At 36.2% G+C, this 18,263-nt stretch overlaps 2 protein-coding genes across 2 annotated transcripts; one reads left to right on the plus strand and one right to left on the minus strand.

Moving 5' to 3' along the window:
* Window positions 1-260: 260 nt before the first annotated feature.
* On the plus strand, window positions 261-8,204 carry vamp1a (vesicle associated membrane protein 1a). Its single transcript, XM_051137381.1, has 6 exons — window positions 261-569; window positions 825-840; window positions 2,202-2,331; window positions 2,876-3,034; window positions 6,136-6,187; window positions 6,550-8,204. Coding segments are annotated over exons 2-6 (360 nt in total). The 5' UTR covers window positions 261-569; window positions 825-838; the 3' UTR covers window positions 6,567-8,204.
* Window positions 8,205-8,328: 124 nt separating this feature from the next.
* On the minus strand, window positions 8,329-17,253 carry si:ch211-288g17.3 (serine/arginine repetitive matrix protein 2). Its single transcript, XM_051136324.1, has 4 exons — window positions 17,121-17,253; window positions 14,754-15,761; window positions 12,293-12,462; window positions 8,329-10,880 (listed from the first exon to the last, which is right to left on the minus strand). The coding sequence occupies exons 2-4, from the start codon at window positions 15,690-15,692 to the stop codon at window positions 9,698-9,700; spliced, it is 2,292 nt and encodes a 763-aa protein (XP_050992281.1). The 5' UTR covers window positions 15,693-15,761; window positions 17,121-17,253; the 3' UTR covers window positions 8,329-9,697.
* Window positions 17,254-18,263: the final 1,010 nt, after the last annotated feature.

Here is an 18,263-nt window from a genome sequence, read left to right on the forward strand (position 1 = left end):
GCAGATCATGTTTTATGCAAGCAGAAAGCTCTGAGATGATGGTGGCCTGCTCTAAAGCATACACCCATTTTTTGTGCCTCTCCTCTTTTCTTACAGTTAAAATCCCAGGCCTGTGAGGGGGGTTGGAAGTGTAGCTACATTATGCTCAACCACCGCAGTGCTGTCCCGTTAACGTTACCGTGAGGGGCGGGAGGGGTGTGTATGTGTGAGAGAGAGAGTCATTGAAAGTGTTCGTGATCTTTCTCTCTCTCTCTCTCTGCCTCTCTCATCCCCTCCCCTTCTCTCTCACTCAGGCATACATACACTTTCATGCGGAGACGGGAGGACTATTATTTTTTTTGTCCAGGTCGTTTTAATCCGTTCTAGAGAAGCGTTTATCATGCTAGTTTACTAACAAAAGTTGAAGCCTGTCATTTTATTTAAGTCGTCACTTGACTGCGTATATATTTTTTTCCAATACGTGCTCTCAGAAGGATATATAGTCGCATTCAGCGTGAAAACAGAAGGAAGCTCTTAATACGCAAGACTGGATTTGTGTTTCGAGGCTTTAGTCGCCTAAGGCTCTTTCGGTAATGCAGCACTTTTTGTGATGACGCGGTCTAGACATCGCTTCACGCTTCCATCATCAGGGGAATATAATATACTGCACTGATATAGAGTTTATTACGAGGGATACTTTGGGGGGTTTCTTCCTTGTGTATGTTTTTATCGTCAATATAAGAAGTTTGGCTTTTGACTACTAATCCTCTCTCTCCCTCTCCATCTCTCTCTCAATCTCTCTCTCTCTCACTGCATCCTTGGTGACGACGGTCTGTTTTATTAAGCACCTGCCAGCAAAATGTGAGTACAATATATTCCCACTATTTCAAACAAAACGTTAGTTTTACTTAAAAGCAAAAACTCTTATTCATTCAGTGTTTCAGTTGTTTTTTAAAACTCTTTTTATGCCTGAGACGTACTGCTGTATCAGTTGGGTTATTAAAACGCAGTTTATTGTGCTCTCTCTATTATATTTAGTCGACGTCTAATGTCGTTTGCAAGTTCGTTAACAGAACCGCAAAATCTCTCAGGTTTTAAGAGCTGATACATCAAAAATTGCGTAGACTTTAGTGCCCTGCTCCATCTATAGGAATTTAGTGGAAACTACATCGAATCCTATTAAATCATGGTCATACATACACAAAACTCACCTGCACTAAACAGTCAGAATTCGACGCCCTCCAGTAATTTTGTCGACGTATGCAGTTAATATTCATCTTGCGCAACCCAAATTGACTTTTGACGCCCGTATGACACAGTTATCCCAGCATTAACTGTCTGCAATGCGTTGTAAACATCTAAAGTCCTGCTAATCGTAATAAAGTTATCAAACAACTAATGTTGCTATGGTTACCTCAGGAGGCGAACGCGACTTCTGTTAGCAAACGCGTATTTAACGTAATCCGACTAGCTTTACCAAAACGTTTAAAAACACAGTTAAATGTTTTCCTAAGTAAAACTATAAAACCTTTTAGTTTTGAATTTATTTTTGGAAGCCTTATAAAACGCCAGAACACCTCACACATTTTAATTTGCACACTGGTAACCACAAATTAACCGTTTTGCTACACTAACCATGGTATTTATATTTAAACTGTAGTCAATACACCAAAAAAAACCAAAACGTTTAAAAACACAGTGTATATAAATAATAATAATAAAAAAACTTTTTTATGGCAAATTTCATTTAAAATGTCTTATCCCACATCTTTCAGACTTTTTAATGAGTTTTAATTGCTTCATGGCCTGAATTGAGGCCCAGTTCTCAATTATTTATTCATGCATTGTTTTGATCCTAGAAATGGAAATTTACTGTAAGATTATTATTATTTGTTTAGAGGTACTAAACTTTCGCATGTGTCTGAGCCTAAGCTGTGCAGAGGAAACCTTAAAGGCCAAAAAATGGAGAGGGTGCTCGCTGCAGAGCCAGATGGGAGGAGCTGGAGCTCCAGCTCCCCCTCGCTGGAGGTAATGGGTGGAGATAGACACCTAACCACACCCTAACCCTACCCCTTACCCTATCCTAACCCTAACTCCACCCATTAGTTCACACAGAGGTGGAGCTGGACCTCCAGAGAGGGGGAGCTGGAGGCCATTCGGCTCTGCAGTGAGCAGTACTTGAAAAAATGTGCATTCCCAACCTCTGTCCCTTCTTCCCTAAGGTCTGCCCCAGATGCCAATGCAAGCCCTGGAGCCCCAGGAGCCCCAGAGGGTGAGGGAGGTCCACCCGCCGCACCTCCCAACCTCACCAGCAACCGTCGTCTCCAACAGACACAGGCCCAAGTGGATGAGGTAAACCTACCAAAATGAACTCAAACAAGCTGGACTAAGTAAATCTTGACCTTAAAAAAAGATTAAAATGTAGACAATAATGGTTATAATGAATTAAATTTAAGATGCAGCATGTACATAAATGCGGCCTTGAGTACAAGGAAGCCTACTAAATCTGCACTTTTTAAAGTTTATATCATATTCCGATCAGTATATTTTTATGGCTTGTAATATATTGGATGTGACATTATATATTAGTAAAAATGTTAATTATAGCAGTAAGGAAGTCAGTAAGATTAAAGGGGCAGACTAAAATTTATCAAAGCTGGATAGATTCTTAGATGGACTTTCCTGGAAGCATAAAAGTTTCATGCAATCACATTTTGCAGTACTAGTCATGCAATATTCATCTTAATATTGCTTCCAATGTTAAGTGTCTATGAAGACATGCAGTAATTTCTATTGAAAAATTGACTTTCAGTTTCACTGAATCTCATCTCATTGAATCTCACTGATGCAATGCAATGATGTCATATTGCTAATTTCTTTTTGCAAATGTGTTCAGGTGGTTGATATCATGCGTGTGAATGTGGACAAGGTCCTGGAAAGAGATCAGAAGCTATCAGAACTGGACGACCGGGCGGACGCGCTGCAGGCCGGAGCATCGCAGTTTGAGAGCAGCGCTGCTAAACTGAAAAACAAGTACTGGTGGAAGAATGTTAAGGTGCGCTCTGGGAAATTTGAGTGCGATTTGACTATAGATGCTGGGTTACAGCCTATTGTCCTATTTTATTTTAATTATTTTAAGATGCTTATTTAAATTCGATGTTAAAATTAAACCACATCTGACCTAATTTGAGAAATATATTTGTGATGTAAATCAGCTGTAAAACCATTCTTATGTAAATGCAGTAATTTACAAAAGAATGGTTTTATAAAGGATTTAAACAGAAATTTGTTAAAAGACACCTTTTGGATCTTTAGATTTTGATAATATTAAATAATAATGCTAAAAATCAAGATTCTAAAGTTTTAAAGATCAACGTATAGATTTATAGTTTATATAAATAAGATAAATAAACTGAAAAAATGGTTTATAAACAGTTTCACAAAAGAATTGGCAAGTAACAGTATGAAACATGGCAGAACATAAAAATTCTCTAATAAACGGTAATTTCCAACTTCAACAAATTTTTTTTTTAACCATAAAATGCCTCCTTTGGTGTTTTTATTGCCAGCAGTAAAGATGGCTCATGGGGCAAAGCTGACTCAACACTAAAGCTGAAGCATTCTCATTTGGATATAACCTGAATGCAGTCTGGCCCATAAGTCACAGCGCTGGCGAGCGTTTGAGATATATTAGGCAAGTTGCAGTTGTGACGCAAGCTTAGGTACTGCAGTAGCAGAATGAGTCCAGCCACTCCTGAGACGTGCAAACGTTACCATCTCGTTTAATTTTTTAACTCACTTATCACCCGTATAATTCCATTAATCATCTATTAATAAAAGGAACTTGTTAGAGCATGATGTGGATATAAATACATAGTTAATTTAAATATTTCTAAATGATAAATGAAGAATTCATATATAATTTAATTTATTCTGTTTTCCTTAGTAGGAAAATCTTGTCTTGTATTGAATGAAGAGGCACTTGAGATGTGTTGTGGACGTCTTGTACCGCATTGGTCCGTCTGGCCCTCTGACAGCCTCACTTTACATATTACATTTTTATCTCTCCATCCAGCGATCTGTCAATCCATCCCCTCTGTGTAGATTTATAAGCTCCCCTTCATTCTCCTCCCCCTCCAGACAGCATAAATTTATTACTCCCTTACCAACCCCCCACCGCCCGCCCCAGATGGCCGAACAGCTGCCCGTCCAATCGCGTCTCTGAGCGGGAGTGGGGGGAGGGGGTTTCTAGTCCCAATCTGGATTACAGCATTTCTGGATTAAAACCCAGATGTGATTTGTGATGTAACCCGCTCTAATCGTTCCCTTTGCTCTCTCCTTCTTTCGCTCCTCCTCCCTCATTCGCTTTTCCATATCACTTTCTTATTCCGTATTTGCAGATCCTCCTTCTTTTACTGAAACGTCTCATTTCTAATCTCTCTTATTGTGTCCTAGTGTTCCAAACTACATTGTTTTATTATTCTCATTACTTTTTAATTCTTTACTCTTACTGCAGCCTTTCTTTTTGTAACATTACTCTGTATTTTTAGTGAAGCTTATCCTTGTGAGTGAAATGTTGATGCTTAAAGGGTCATATGGGTCGATTTTTGTGTCTTTATTTTAGATAGTCCTGTGGTGTGACAGTGAAAAGTGAAGTATAAATATTCCATGTACTTAATATGAGGTTGGAAAAGCTTAATGTATTGTGATATAAAAATAATTTGCAGTGAAGAAATGCAGTTTAATTTTACATGGAGTATAGAAATGTCTTACTTTTTCAAAAAGTATTTATTCTCTGTTCTGAAAGAAATAGAGAAAGTCTGTAAAAATGTTTTAGTATTTATTTATTGATTTATTTATTTAAAAGGGGTCAATAAAAATGTCTCTATTACATAAATATAATGTTACTGTATTATACTAATATATAATTTTCTATCACCTTCTTAAAAAGTAGACATGAACTGCTGGATAACATTTATTTATTTACACTTTTACATAACTGATTAAATGAATACTAATACTGTAGACATAAATACAGAATGTTGTTTTAATTTCAAAAACTAGTTGTTTTAGAGACACTAAATGTATAATAAATTTTAATTTAATTCATTTATCTATTTATTAAATTATTTATTAATTTATTTTTATCACCTAAATCAAATATATAAAAGGTAAACTTTTGACACTGTGCTACAGTATCTTAAGTAGTGGCTGAATAGAGTTAATCATTTGATTAAAACCTTTTTTTTTCTTATGTAAATTCTTAGGTTTTTATTTCTAATGTTTTACACAGTCATATATATATATATATATATATATATATATATATATATATATATATATATATATATATATATATATATATATTAAAAAAAATATATAATATTTTTTTTGAATGTATTGATTTATACATCCTCTGAAAGCTGAATAAATAAGCTTTCCATTGCCAATATTTGGCCGAGATACCACTATTTGAAAATCTGGAATCTATGGTTGCAAAAAAATAAAAATATTACGAAAATCCCCTTTAAAGTTGTGCAAATGAAGATCTTAGCAATGCATATTAAAATTAAATTTTGATATATGTACGGTAGGAAATTTACAAACTATCTTCATGGAACATGATATTTACTTAATATCCTAATGATTTTGGCATAAAAGAAAAATCAATAATTTTGACCCATACAATGTAGTTTTGGCTATTGCTACAAATATACCAATGATACTTAAGATATGTAGAATATTATCAGAGTATTAGAATGATTTCTGAAGGATCATGTGACTGGAGTAATGATGCTAAAAATTCAGCTGTGAAATCACAGGAATAAATTACATTTTGAAATATATTCAAATAGAAAGTCATTATTTTAAATAAGTAAAAATATTTCAAAATTGTTCTATTTTTGCTGTACTTTGGATCAAATAAATGCAGGCGAGCAGAAGAGACATCTTTAAAAAACATTAAAAATCTTACTGTTCAAAAACTGTTGATTGGTAGTGTATGTGTGTGTATATATATATATTTCTTTATATATATCTATATATATCTTCTAAAGAAATATATATTGTATTTATTCATGTAATCTTATCTCTCAAACAGAATTGATTATCAATATTCATTATACTTATGATTTTTTTTTTCTTTTTCTTTCACAGATGATGATCATGATGGGAATTATTGGGGTCATCTTGATGGGCATCGTTTTCAGTGAGCAGAAACCGTCATTTAATTTCACAAACACTAATCAGTGTTGATTGAATTATTTGTAAATCACACTGTAAAAATAGAATATTAGTCTGTATTTAGTTTTATTCCCAGCTGAGGATGTTTTGCCACCTTACAATGAATTTTAGGCATATAAATGCATATATGTAATGATATAGGTAAGAAAAACAAATCTTGCATTGCAGCTGCTACTTAAACGCTAAAAAAAGATCAGCTGCTCTTACAAAGATAAGCTAAGCTCTAGCTGATTTACGCATTAAATATAAAAGCGCAATTTATTCCTGCATCAGCACGGACTAATCAATTGCAATCATTTCTTTCTCTTTTCTTGTCTTTTACGACAGTGTACTTCTACTACTGAGCCTCTCATGGGACGCACAAGGACAGGAGACTCTGGCTTTGTGTGAACTCCACCCCTCCTTTTCTCCCCACCAATGCCTTTCATTGAATCCACAGTGTGTGTGTGTGTGCAGTCATTGACGCAGTGCCTCTCCCTCCCTTTGTCTGTCACTGCATTTCTTTGTACCTCTCTTGAGTGCTTTGCAACAGTGCCCGAGCTTACTCAAAAACTCCTTCAGTTAGAAATATCTACTTATGGTTTTAGATTGAAGATTGCGTTGAAACGTTCAGGCCAAAAAAAAAAAAAAAAAAAAAAAAAAAAAAAAAAAAAAAACAGGTGATGCAATAATATAAATTTGTTGCGCTGGTCCAAATGAACCCATGAATAAGAGGGAAAACGAAATGCAAAGTTAAGGTTGAGTTTAAATCATGCATTTATGCATAGAAGCCAAAGTGTGCTAGTTTACCCTGAAACAACAGCTGTGGTTCCTCTCATTAGGATATTAACAAAGCGCAACTGCAATGAGAAAAAAAAATACAAGAAGTAAAAATTATATTTTTAAAATTGTTTAACCCTCCTCCATGTATAGATTCCCAGCAGCAACTTGTTTTCACTTCTTAATATGGACCTTTAAAAACCTGAATGATTTTAGAGAGGTAAAGACCACCTGTGTCACAATGTAATTTTTATATTTAATTTAAAGGTTTAAAGACTATGAGAAAAATTGTTGTGTTTAAGAGTCTGCAGTTGACATAAGGGGAATATCTGATCACAAATCGCTGTTTGACTTTTATGTCTGTGATGTTAATGTCAGCCAAAAGATCAGTTGAGTCTGGAGGAAAAAACAGGGATGAAAAAATGTAACAATGTTAGGATGTGATCTAAAATTACAGCAGTGACCACAATATAAAATGATTTTTTATATTTATATATTCAAGATAATTGTGACAAATGCAATTCATTTAGCTTTGTTTATTACTAAATTAAATGTTACCATTCGAAAAAAATGGGTGAAATCAAAGGCGAAATTCTGATCCTGATCATATTAACCCCTTGCACCTCCTGACTTGACTGGCACCATGTTGTCTTTGGGTTGAATGAACTATTACTGATATGCAAACTGAAAGAGAAATGATAATGTGACTAGTTTCATGTATTTGTAAATATTTGGAAGTCAGTGTGGAAGCAGATACTCAATCAGCACTGGAGATGACAATGTTCAGGGATGTACCTCTGCATGTGTTTGTGTTAAATATACATGGGCACTTTAACCACCTTCATTAGTGATTGTAAAGACATATTTTGGGTATTAAGGACATATTGTCCAACGCCTAAAACTATCATAATTGATGTGGAATTTAATGCAAGATCATCATGTGTGAATAATATCCCTTACATTACATTCAGCATTAACCCCAAAACGCAAACCTGAAGCAGGGCAGTGAATGTGTTTCCTTTAAAAAAAAAAAAAAAAATGCAAATCCTGAGTACATTGTGTTTTATGCAACCTATTCATTTGTAAATAAGCGCTGCAGAGATGCATAAAATAGCAGTTCCTGTCCCTGAGCATTTGGAGCCAAGCTGCTAACTCGTGGTTCATTTTAAAGCATGTCTGCTTGCCCACCATGTGCTGATTCTAATAAAGTGCTGATGCTGTTACTCGCTCCTCCCGTGTAGTTTTTTTTTTACATTTGTGAGAGTGCGGTGAAACAGAAGCGAAGCGTCTTTTGAAATGAGAGTTTTGAGCAGTTCACACTCGAGTAAATGAAGAGCACAAGACGACTTGGTGAATATGGTATGATTTAATTGGTTATTAATCAGCAACAATGCTCATCCAAATCACAAAGTGAAATGAATCATACAAAGCGGCGATACAGAAATGTTTCGTACTACAGCACAGATGAGTAACCTAATTCAAAAGCGTGTACATGAAATGCACTTAATGCCTATTGAACCATCATGTCTGAACAGTAACTGTTTTATTAACATGAAAGAACATTTCTAGATGCAAGATCTCAGCTAAAACAACCTGTTTTCAGCATCTACTGGTACATACAGATTAAAACTAAATCATACATGAAAATTAATCAAGACAAGATCTACAGTTTATAGCAAGAGAGGTCTACGCTTTTACACAAACTAAGCAAATCAACGAGGGAAAACAAAAACGGTTACATGAGGGGGAAAGAGTTCAAAAAGACAGGAGCAACAAGAAATGTATATAAAAAGCCATAAGTGATATGAAAATTAAAAACCAGGATCCATGAGCCTATCGTCGTAGCAGAATTTGTATGTATTCACATTTTTAAAAACAACGGCATGTCTTAAAAACGAAGCAATCACAATAGTTTAGCAAAATGAGGGGGTGTCGTAAACTAAGCACTCAACACCTATATAGGACTGAACTATCAGACAAAGATCTGATGATACAAAGCATAAAATAAGACCGTTTCACTATAAAACACTGAACTCGGCGGGACTGATTTTACAGAGTTGAAATATGAACGAACCGACGATGATAAAAGAAATAATAAAACTACAGCAAAGACGTACTTTAACCATCATCCTCGAAAAAGCTGCAACCACCACTACATCGACTAAAAACCATCCGGGCGCTTTAGGTTTAAAAATTAGCCTTGAATACTTTAAAATCCTGTGCACACAGACTACTGCACAGGTATGGAGATACTACATCTGAAACAGTCTGGTTTGGTAGTTGCTCTGAAATTATTGGCACAAGCCATTGGTAACAAATAAGGTGTGCTTAGCATGGTTTTCAATGGAACCGTTAATTGTGCATCATCTTTTTGGATCCCATGATGTTAACAGGCTACATACTTGTCCTTCGAGTTTGCATGCTTCAAATAATGCAGACAAAATATTTTTTCCATGCAAAACAAAACAAAAAGTCAGTTGTGCTCAAATGAGCAAATGAGCTTCAAAGTAACGGAGAGAGGAAAAAAAAAAAAAAAAAAAAAGGAAAAAAAAAAAAAAAAAAAAAAAAATACAGTCTGGCATGGCAGGCAACATCAAAAGCACACATTTGTCAGATTTAAAAAAAAAGGCAAAAAAAAAAAAATTATTGACATAGCCTATTAAAACCCTTCGAAAAATATACCCACCAATTTTAACTGAAGCCCCTTATCTTTGTTTTATTTCTTTTTTTTGAATTTGCCCACCATCTCGTTCTCACTCGTGTTGTTCACTTTTGAACAATCAATGGCGTCGTCTTCGTCATCGTCTTCCTCTTCGTCCTCTGGGTCTGCGTCGTTCTCGCTCGCCCTGGTGTCTTCGTCGTCATCGTTCGGATTTTGCGACGAATCGTCAGAGGTGCGGGACTGTTTGGGAGAGGGTGCGTCTGTCTCCTCTTCGTCTTCATCCGTGGGGAGTTTTTCGAGCACGACCGCGAGTCTGACTTTGCTTGGACGTCCCCTCTTGCGACGCGGTGCGCCATCTGCGTTCTCGCCTTCCGCCTCTCCGCCTTCCGCGCTGCGAGCCTTGACTTTGCCGGTACCTGGAGGTCGACCTCTCTTGCGGGGAGAGTCACCGACTTTCTTTTCGACAGCCTTCACCTTTTTGCCAGTACCTGGAGGTCGGCCTCTCTTGCGAGGAGTTCCGTCGGGGTTTCGCTGAATGACCTTCGGTTTGGGGCCGGCGCCGGTACCTGGGGGTCGGCCTCTTTTACGAGGAGATCCGTCGGCCCGCTGAATCTTCTTTGCCTTGTTGGGAGAGCCCGGAGGGCGGCCTCTCTTTTTTGGGGTTCCATCTGAGGCCCTGGCGATTTTGGCAACCTTAGTAGAACCTGCGGGCCGACCCCTCTTTCTCTTCAGGGAGCCCGACGGCCTCCCTCTCTTTCGTGGAGGGCCGTTGGCGGAATCAAGGCTGATTTCCACACTAGCTTGTTTGTCTGCACCAGATTTGGCACCATACTTGGGTGGTCTTCCTCTTCCCCTTTTTACCTTGGTACCTTCGCCTATAGGGTGAATGCGTGGTCTTCCGAGGGGCTTTGACAGTCTCCGCTTGCGCTGTAAACTCAACCTTTGAAGTCTCTCTGATTCTTCCTCAGGTGTGAGCGGGATCTTTCTCGGCCTGCCGGGCATTTTTATCTTCTTTGGTCGACCACGTTTCTTCACCTTGGCTTTTATGACTACTTCGGGAGAAAAGAAGTCTACCTTTTTCGACGGCCTGGCGTTGTGTGTCGGCGCTTTCTCGGTAGTGAACTTCTTGTTGAGTGACCCTCGTGGTCGGCCTCGTCCACGTTTGGGTGGATGGGTGCTGCCGTTAGGCAAAGGGCTCTCGGATCCTTCTTTATTCTCAACCTCCATCGCGTTGCAGCTTCTCGCTCACAACTTCAGGCGTATCAGTGCCACACTCGTCTGTTCGGTGCTGAGATTCTGAAACAACAAGATAAAAAGGGGAAAAAAGTTTTTATTTAAATTAAGTCCTTGAATAGACACCTCATATCATTTTCCCTCCAAAATCAGAATTTACTATTTTCCACAATAAATACAATTTTTTGCTCAAACGTACAACAACAGCAAGCAAAGCTGTTTGCATACCTTGTATTTTCATGGTAAAAACATAAAAAGTTAATCTCAATTTTTTTCCACTCGGTCATGTACGACCTTAATTATCTCATTTTATATTCTTATTTTTAAAAAAATAATTTTACATAAGTGGAAATGTTAAATAAAATGTAAATAAAAGTTAAATACGTTAGCTACAGATAAAAGCAAAACTAAAGCTGTACAATGAAAGGGAAAAAAAAAAACTATTTAATTAATGAAACCTCAAATAAATTAATATAAAACAAACTTTAAATCTAGGTTAAAAAAAATTCTATATTTATTTTAATATATTATTTTATATATTTTTGTATTTAACACCAAAATATTGACCATTCAACAACTTCACTGAACCCATTTATGTAGTTCATTCATAAAGTATATAATTATGTTAAACTATTAGGGTATTGATATGGTTTTAAAAATTGTTTGTAAAAAAAAAAAATGTTAAAAATACAGAGGTAAATTACAATTACTCAACAGAATTAAACGCTGTTTTTGGTTAAGAAACAAAGCGTTAAATCTGCACGTTAAAATTATAAAAACAAACGAATATTTAAATATAAAAATGCACTCAACAAAAAATATTTTCATAAAAATGGAGGGGGTATGAGGTGCATTGGTGATTTTTATAATTTTGTGAGCAATTTATTTTAAACCAGATCGAACAGATTGAAGCGCTGTTTGCAGACTCGAGACAATAGAAAAAGCCATCTCAGTATTGACAACAGAAAACGAGTCGGCTAGAGAAGTTCGAGCACGCTGCTAGCCTACTTCATGCATGCTTAACGAATGCAAATGGACATCTTTATCACAGAATGAAAAAAAAAAATGCATCGTTTTTTACCGCGAGATCTTCCATATTACAAAATATTGACGATAATATTCTACTTGTGTTTAAATTTTTATGGAGCACTAACGCAAAATTCGTCAAAAAGGTTTTAAAATACACACGATTTCATGCAGTATCACAGGAATAAAAGAGCGGATGCTGTAGACTGGCTGCCATCATGTACAGTGAAGCCCGCGAGCTTTTGTAGTTCCAGGTAAAATGTGAGGCACTGGCGATTTTTGTTAGCTGCCTGCTAACCCGACTAAGACAACTTTTCAATGGAAAATGAGACTACTTTCATTCGTTCGATAATAAAAAGCGGCAAATATTCGAAACACAACGCACCTTACTCGCAAAGCGCTTTCACAACAGCAGAGATGATCTTTTTCATGCATTCGACAATATTTTCGATGCAAACAGCATCGGACAGTGGGCGGGCGACTGTGATTATTTGAAAGGCAATGCCAGTTCTTCTTCGTCCCTCGCTCGTCGTCGCCGGTTCGTCGCACAGCGCCGCCTGCTGTGGTGGATTGTGCAAACGCGAACGTGAAGAATGAATGTATGCGTAAAATTAAATAATAATAAAAAAACAACGCAGTTATGTGTGTGTGAATGTAATGTGACAGAGTCAAATCACGTAAGCTATATCAATATATAGCCGAAGAACACAACAGTACAATCATTCCAGTTTTCTGAAATATTTCTGGAAATATGCACATTCTAAAAAGTGTAAAAATGGGGGAAAAGCAATCAAAGCTTCTTTGAGTATTTTTTATTTTAAAACCTCTTTCTTTAATAGCACACATGAAATACCGCTATTGTCTGAGAGATACATCTAAGATGGCTTGAGATACCACATCTGTCTCTGCACAGTTTCAAAAAAAAAAAAAAAAAAAAAAAAAAAAATCATTGCCCGCCCTTTTTAGCCAATCAGAAACGCGTTCTGCTTTTCAATCATTTGCCGCGTTTTGGTTTGCTAACATCCGGTTTGCTGAGCTCTTTGGGGGTGGGATCTCGATGAGAGGACGTTTGGTTGAAAGAGAAAGAACAAAACAGCTTAAACATTAGAAGGGGTAAAACCTTAATATATACAATATATAATATAAATATGGACTGTATTATATATAAATAATATATATGAAATCATGAAATCGTGTGTATTTTTAAACCTTTTCGACGAATTTTGCGTTATTGCTCCATAAAAATGTAAACACAATATATATATATATATATATATATATATATATATATATATATATATATATAAACTATTACGTTATATTTATTATTTATATAATTCAAGTACAGTTTTTGAAACAATAATATATATATATATATACAGTCAGTTAGTAATATATTGTTTAATCCCTACGTTTTATGATTTATCACCATAAGAACTTCTCGAACTAAAAACGATTACGTTATATTTATTATTTATGTAATTCAAGTACGGTTTTTTAAACTAAAAAAAAATAGCATACTGTCAGTTTATTTTTTATTAATTAATTGGTGAGAGGCTACCTTAGAAAAAAATAGATTTCTACTTAAGCATATTCTTAAATACACTTTAAGAATACAATTTAAGAATTCTTAAGTATATTTTTACGGGCTACCTTGTAAATGTACATGTTGCAGTTTTTTTTTTTTTTTTTTTTTTTTTTTTAATAAATATCTCACACAATTACAGAAAAATATAAAAACTTAACTAAACATTAATAAACTCTGTAAGGAAATCAATTTCACCCCAAAGCTGACTTGTTTTCTTTTTTATATTTTTATATATATATATATATATATATATATATATATATATATATATATGAACTACAACTTTTAGTTGGTTGACTTTTTAGTTTTATAAAAGTAACTATTAAGTGTATTTTAAGTGTAACAGTAGTAAACTGAGTACATAACTATTTTACATATTTTTCTTGTATTGCAAATAAGTAAACCTAACACTATACTTATAGTTTGCTATATTTATTTATGGGTTTTGCATTTTTAAGTATGCACTGAAAAGAAATGGAGTATGTTCAATAAAAATATCAGCAGAAACCAATATATTGATATTACATGATACACATGAACTAAAAGTAAACTTCTTTTTTGCAAGGCCAATATGGGAATATATCTAGGAAATACTAATAAAAAAATACTTTCCCTGTGTGAACTATGCTGTTCATTTAAATGTGATGTCAGAAAGATTAAATCATTAATTTTAAGGGAAAGAAAATATTGCTGCATAATAGGATTGAAGAGAAAGTGAGGGATATGCATTTCAAAAAAAAAAAAAAAAAAACTCCACACGCAATTAAAAGTACAACATTTAATTCAATAAAAGACAGATGTACATAAAATTTGATTGCTTTTATTGTACGTTAACCATTCAAATGTAAGATGAACGAGGAAATGCAAATCGTTTGAAATTCTATCAAATAACATGACTAAATTTTTGTATCCTGTTAAGACAGTAAGTCCATCCAGCACAACATAGCGTAGAAAAGCAAACTGGATTTTCAAGATATGTAAAGAGAAAAATAACTAGCCTATCATTTCGGATGGGTGCTTAAGTTCCCTATAATGGTGAAATTCTATCAAAACCTTTAATACGTCATTCAAGCCCCTAGTAAAGAGGCATTGATGCTCATCTCAATCAGAAAGTCTTTTTGAAATGATTTCTTCAGCATTTTCTATTCCCATCTTTTCAAACACCATGTGCATCTGTAGATTTTTTCTCTGCCTTATCCATTAAAACAAGACATTTGGTAAGGAAACAATCGCTTTATGCAAAACATGACTCAATTTTCAAACCGCATCAGACTTGACGGGGGTCGGGCCTCCCTCTTTTTCTTCGCTTACAGCCTTGGCAGAACCTGCGGGCCGGCCCCTCTTTTTCTTCAGGGAGCCTGATGGTCGCCCTCTCTTGCGTGGAGGGCCGTTGTCGGCATTAGGGCCGGTTTCGCCAGTTTCGCCGCTGGCGCCACTGGCTGGTTTCTCTTCGCTGCTTTGCGAACCGGATTTGGCAGCGTACTTGCGTGGTCTTCCTCTTCCTCTTTTTACCTTGGGACCTTCGGAGACGGGATGAATGCGTGGTCTTCCGAGCGGCTTTGACAGTCTCTGCTTGCGTTGCAAACTCAACCTTTGAAGTCTCTCTGATTCTTCCTCAGGCGTGAGCGGGATCTTTCTCGGCCTGCCGGGTAATTTTATCTTCTTTGGTCGACCACGTTTCACCACAGGAGAAAAGTCGTCCCCCTTTTTCGATGGTCTGCCCACTTTATTGGCGGTGAGCTTCTTATTGAGTGACCCGCGTGGTCGGCCTCGTCCAGGTTTTCCACTGCGGCCTTCAGCGACGGGATTAATGCGTGGTCTTCCTCGTCCCCTTTTAGCCTTGGAACCGTCACTGACGGGATGAATGCGTGGCCTTCCAAGGGGCTTTGACAGTCTCCGCTTGCGCTGTAAACTCAACCTTTGAAGCCTCTCCGACTCTTCCTCAGGCGTGAGCGGGACCTTTCTCGGCCTGCCAGGCATTTTTATCTTCTTTGGTCGACCTCGTTTCTTCACCTTGGCCTTTATGGCTACTTCAGGAGAGAAGAAGTCCACCTTTTTCAATGGCCTGGCATTATTTCTCGGTGCTTCCTCGGCTGTGGGCTTCTTTTTGAGTGACCCTCGTGGTCGGCCTCGTCCACGTTTGGGCGGATGGGTGCTGCCGTTAGGCAGAGGGCTCTCGGTTTCTTTATTGTCAACCTCCATTGCGTTGCAGCTTCTCGCTCACAACTTTAGGCGTATCAGTGCCACACTCGTCTGTTCGGTGCTGAGATTCTGAAACAAGATAAAAAAGGGAAAAAAGTTTTTATATTTGAATTAAGTCCTTGAATAGACACCTCATATAATTTTTCCTCCAAAACCAGCATTTACTATTTACCACAAACTATTTTTGCACAAACATACAACAATAACAAGCAAAGCTGTTTGTGTAGCTTGTATTTTCATGAGGAAAAAACAAAAATGTATTCAAATTTCTTCCCCACTGTCTTGTGTACAACCCTAATTATCCTATTTTATATTATTTAAAAAATTAAAAATTAAAAAAAAAAACAATGTGGAAATGTTAAATAAACTATAAATAAGTTAAATAAGTTTACTACAGATAGAGTAAAAATAAATAAATTGTACCAAGAAAGGAAAAAAGCAAACCTAAAACTATTTAATGGAACCTCAAATAAATTAATATAAACCATACTAAATCTAAGTGAAACAAAATCTATATTTATATTATTTAATATATATTTTGGCGCGTAAAAATAATAATATTGCGTTTAAATACGTAAATATTAGCCATTCAACAGCTTCACTACTATTTATGTAGTTCATTCACAAAGAACACAATTATGTTAAAATATTAGGGTGTTGATGTAATAAAAAAAAAAAAAAAAAAATAGTAAAACATACGGAAGTAAATTAAAATCACGCAAATGAATTAAATGTTTTTTTTTTCGCTAAGAACGCGCTAAATCTATACATTAATATAATATAAATACACGAATATTTAAACGTTAAAAAAAAGCGCTCACTAAAAAAATATTTTCATAAGAACGAGGTTCATTTGTGTTTTTATATATACATAAATTTTATAAGCAATTTATTTTAAATCAGATCGAATAGATTGAAGCGCTCTTTTCCAGAGTCCAGACAAAAGAAAAAGCCATCTCAGTACTGACAACAAAACGACTCGGCCAGAGAAGTTCGAGCACGCTGCTAGCCTACTTCATGCAAGCTTAACGGATGAAAATGGACATCTTTATCACAGCACAGAAAAAACCGCATCGTTTTTTACCGCGAGATTTTGCAGATTACAAAGTACTGACGAAAATATTTCACTTGTGTTTAATTTTTAAAGGAGTAATGACGTAAAATCCGTCGAAATGATTTCAAAACACACACGATTTCGTGCAGCGTAAACAGGCATAAAAGAGCGGATGCTGTAGACTGGCTGCCATCATTGTAACGTTACAGTGAAGCCCGCGAACTTTAGTAGTTGCACGTACAATGTGAGAAAATGTGTGCTGTTTTTGTTAGCTGTCTGCTAAACCCAGTAAGACAACTTTTAAATGTAAAAAGAGACTACTTTCATTCGTTCGATGGTAATAAAAAGCGGAAAATATTCGAAACACAACTCACCTCACTCGCAGAGCGCTTTCACAACAGCAGAGATGATCTCTTGCTCGGCGTCGACGGTTCGTAGCACAGCGCCGCCTACTGATATGGAGTGCGCAACCGCGAATGTGAAGAATGAATGTATGGGTAAAGCTAAATAAAGAAATAAAGCGGCTATGTGTGTGAATGTAATGTGACAGAGTCAAATTATGTAAGCCATATCATTGTATAGCCGAAGAACACAGCAGTAGGCCTACAGTAATTCAAGTCATGAGCTGCTAAAAAGAAATATGCAAATTCGAAAAAGCGAAAATATGGAAAAGTCAAAGGTTTTTCCGAGTATTTTCTTTTATTCAAAGACCTCCCTGGTGAAAAAAACAGCATATGCTGGTAGGCATGTTTTGATGCTGGAATGCTGGTTAGGTAGGTTTTGATGCTGGTTTAAGCTGGTTCGTTTGCTGGTTTATGCTGGTCCTTTGCTGGTTTAAGATGGTCCTTTGCTGGTTTATGCTGGTCCTTTGCTGGTTTAAGCTGGTCCTTTGCTGGTTTATGCTGGTCCTTTACTGGTTTATGCTGGTCCTTTGCTGGTTTAAGCTGGTCCTTTGCTGGTTCATGGACCAGTTTAAACCAGCATCAAAACATACCTACCAGCATATGCTGTTTTTTTCACCAGGGCTGTGGCATTTCTTTAATAACACGTTTATTCCATTCAATTTGGCAAACAACAAATGGTAAAAACCGGTCAATATTTACTTTTTCCGTTTTTCTGTATGAACCAAAAGTTGGTGCTCCGTGAAGGAATACACTCGAGAAATGATAACTTTTTTAGATAACTTATATTGGTAAGTCTCTGGCTCAGTAAATAGGCTATATAGGCCTAAAGCCTAATGTACCTGAATTATTGTTTAGGTTTGTTGTTTATATTATTCAAGTATGTTTTTCTAACATAACTTAACTTTCTAACTAACAACAAGATCGTTTCCCAGACAGCACACGTACGTCTGCAAGATGTCTGTTAAAGATCGCTTGATCCGGATACAGATGTCTGTAAGATGTCAGTTTTACATACATTCTAAATCATAAATATCTTAAAGACATCTAATAGACGTCTATTTGACATCTGATAGGAAACGTCCTACAGACGTATTGCAGATGTAAATGCAGCCG

Source organism: Labeo rohita, chromosome 19 (assembly GCF_022985175.1).
Source record: "Labeo rohita strain BAU-BD-2019 chromosome 19, IGBB_LRoh.1.0, whole genome shotgun sequence".
Lineage (NCBI taxonomy): Eukaryota > Metazoa > Chordata > Actinopteri > Cypriniformes > Cyprinidae > Labeo > Labeo rohita.

Bases quoted from the DNA above. Each gene is read 5' to 3' on its own strand.
- vamp1a (XM_051137381.1), top strand. The intron at 2,332-2,875 runs GTAAACCTACCA...AAATGTGTTCAG, and splicing joins CACAGGCCCAAGTGGATGAG to GTGGTTGATATCATGCGTGT. The intron at 3,035-6,135 runs GTGCGCTCTGGG...TTTCTTTCACAG, and splicing joins ACTGGTGGAAGAATGTTAAG to ATGATGATCATGATGGGAAT.
- si:ch211-288g17.3 (XM_051136324.1), bottom strand. From the start codon at position 15,692: ATGGAGGTTGACAATAAAGAAACCGAGAGCCCTCTGCCTAACGGCAGC. The intron at 12,463-14,753 runs GTTTGAAAATTG...AATCCACCACAG, and splicing joins CCCCCGTCAAGTCTGATGCG to CAGGCGGCGCTGTGCGACGA. The intron at 10,881-12,292 runs GTAAGGTGCGTT...GTGAGCGAGAAG, and splicing joins GTTGTGAAAGCGCTTTGCGA to CTGCAACGCGATGGAGGTTG.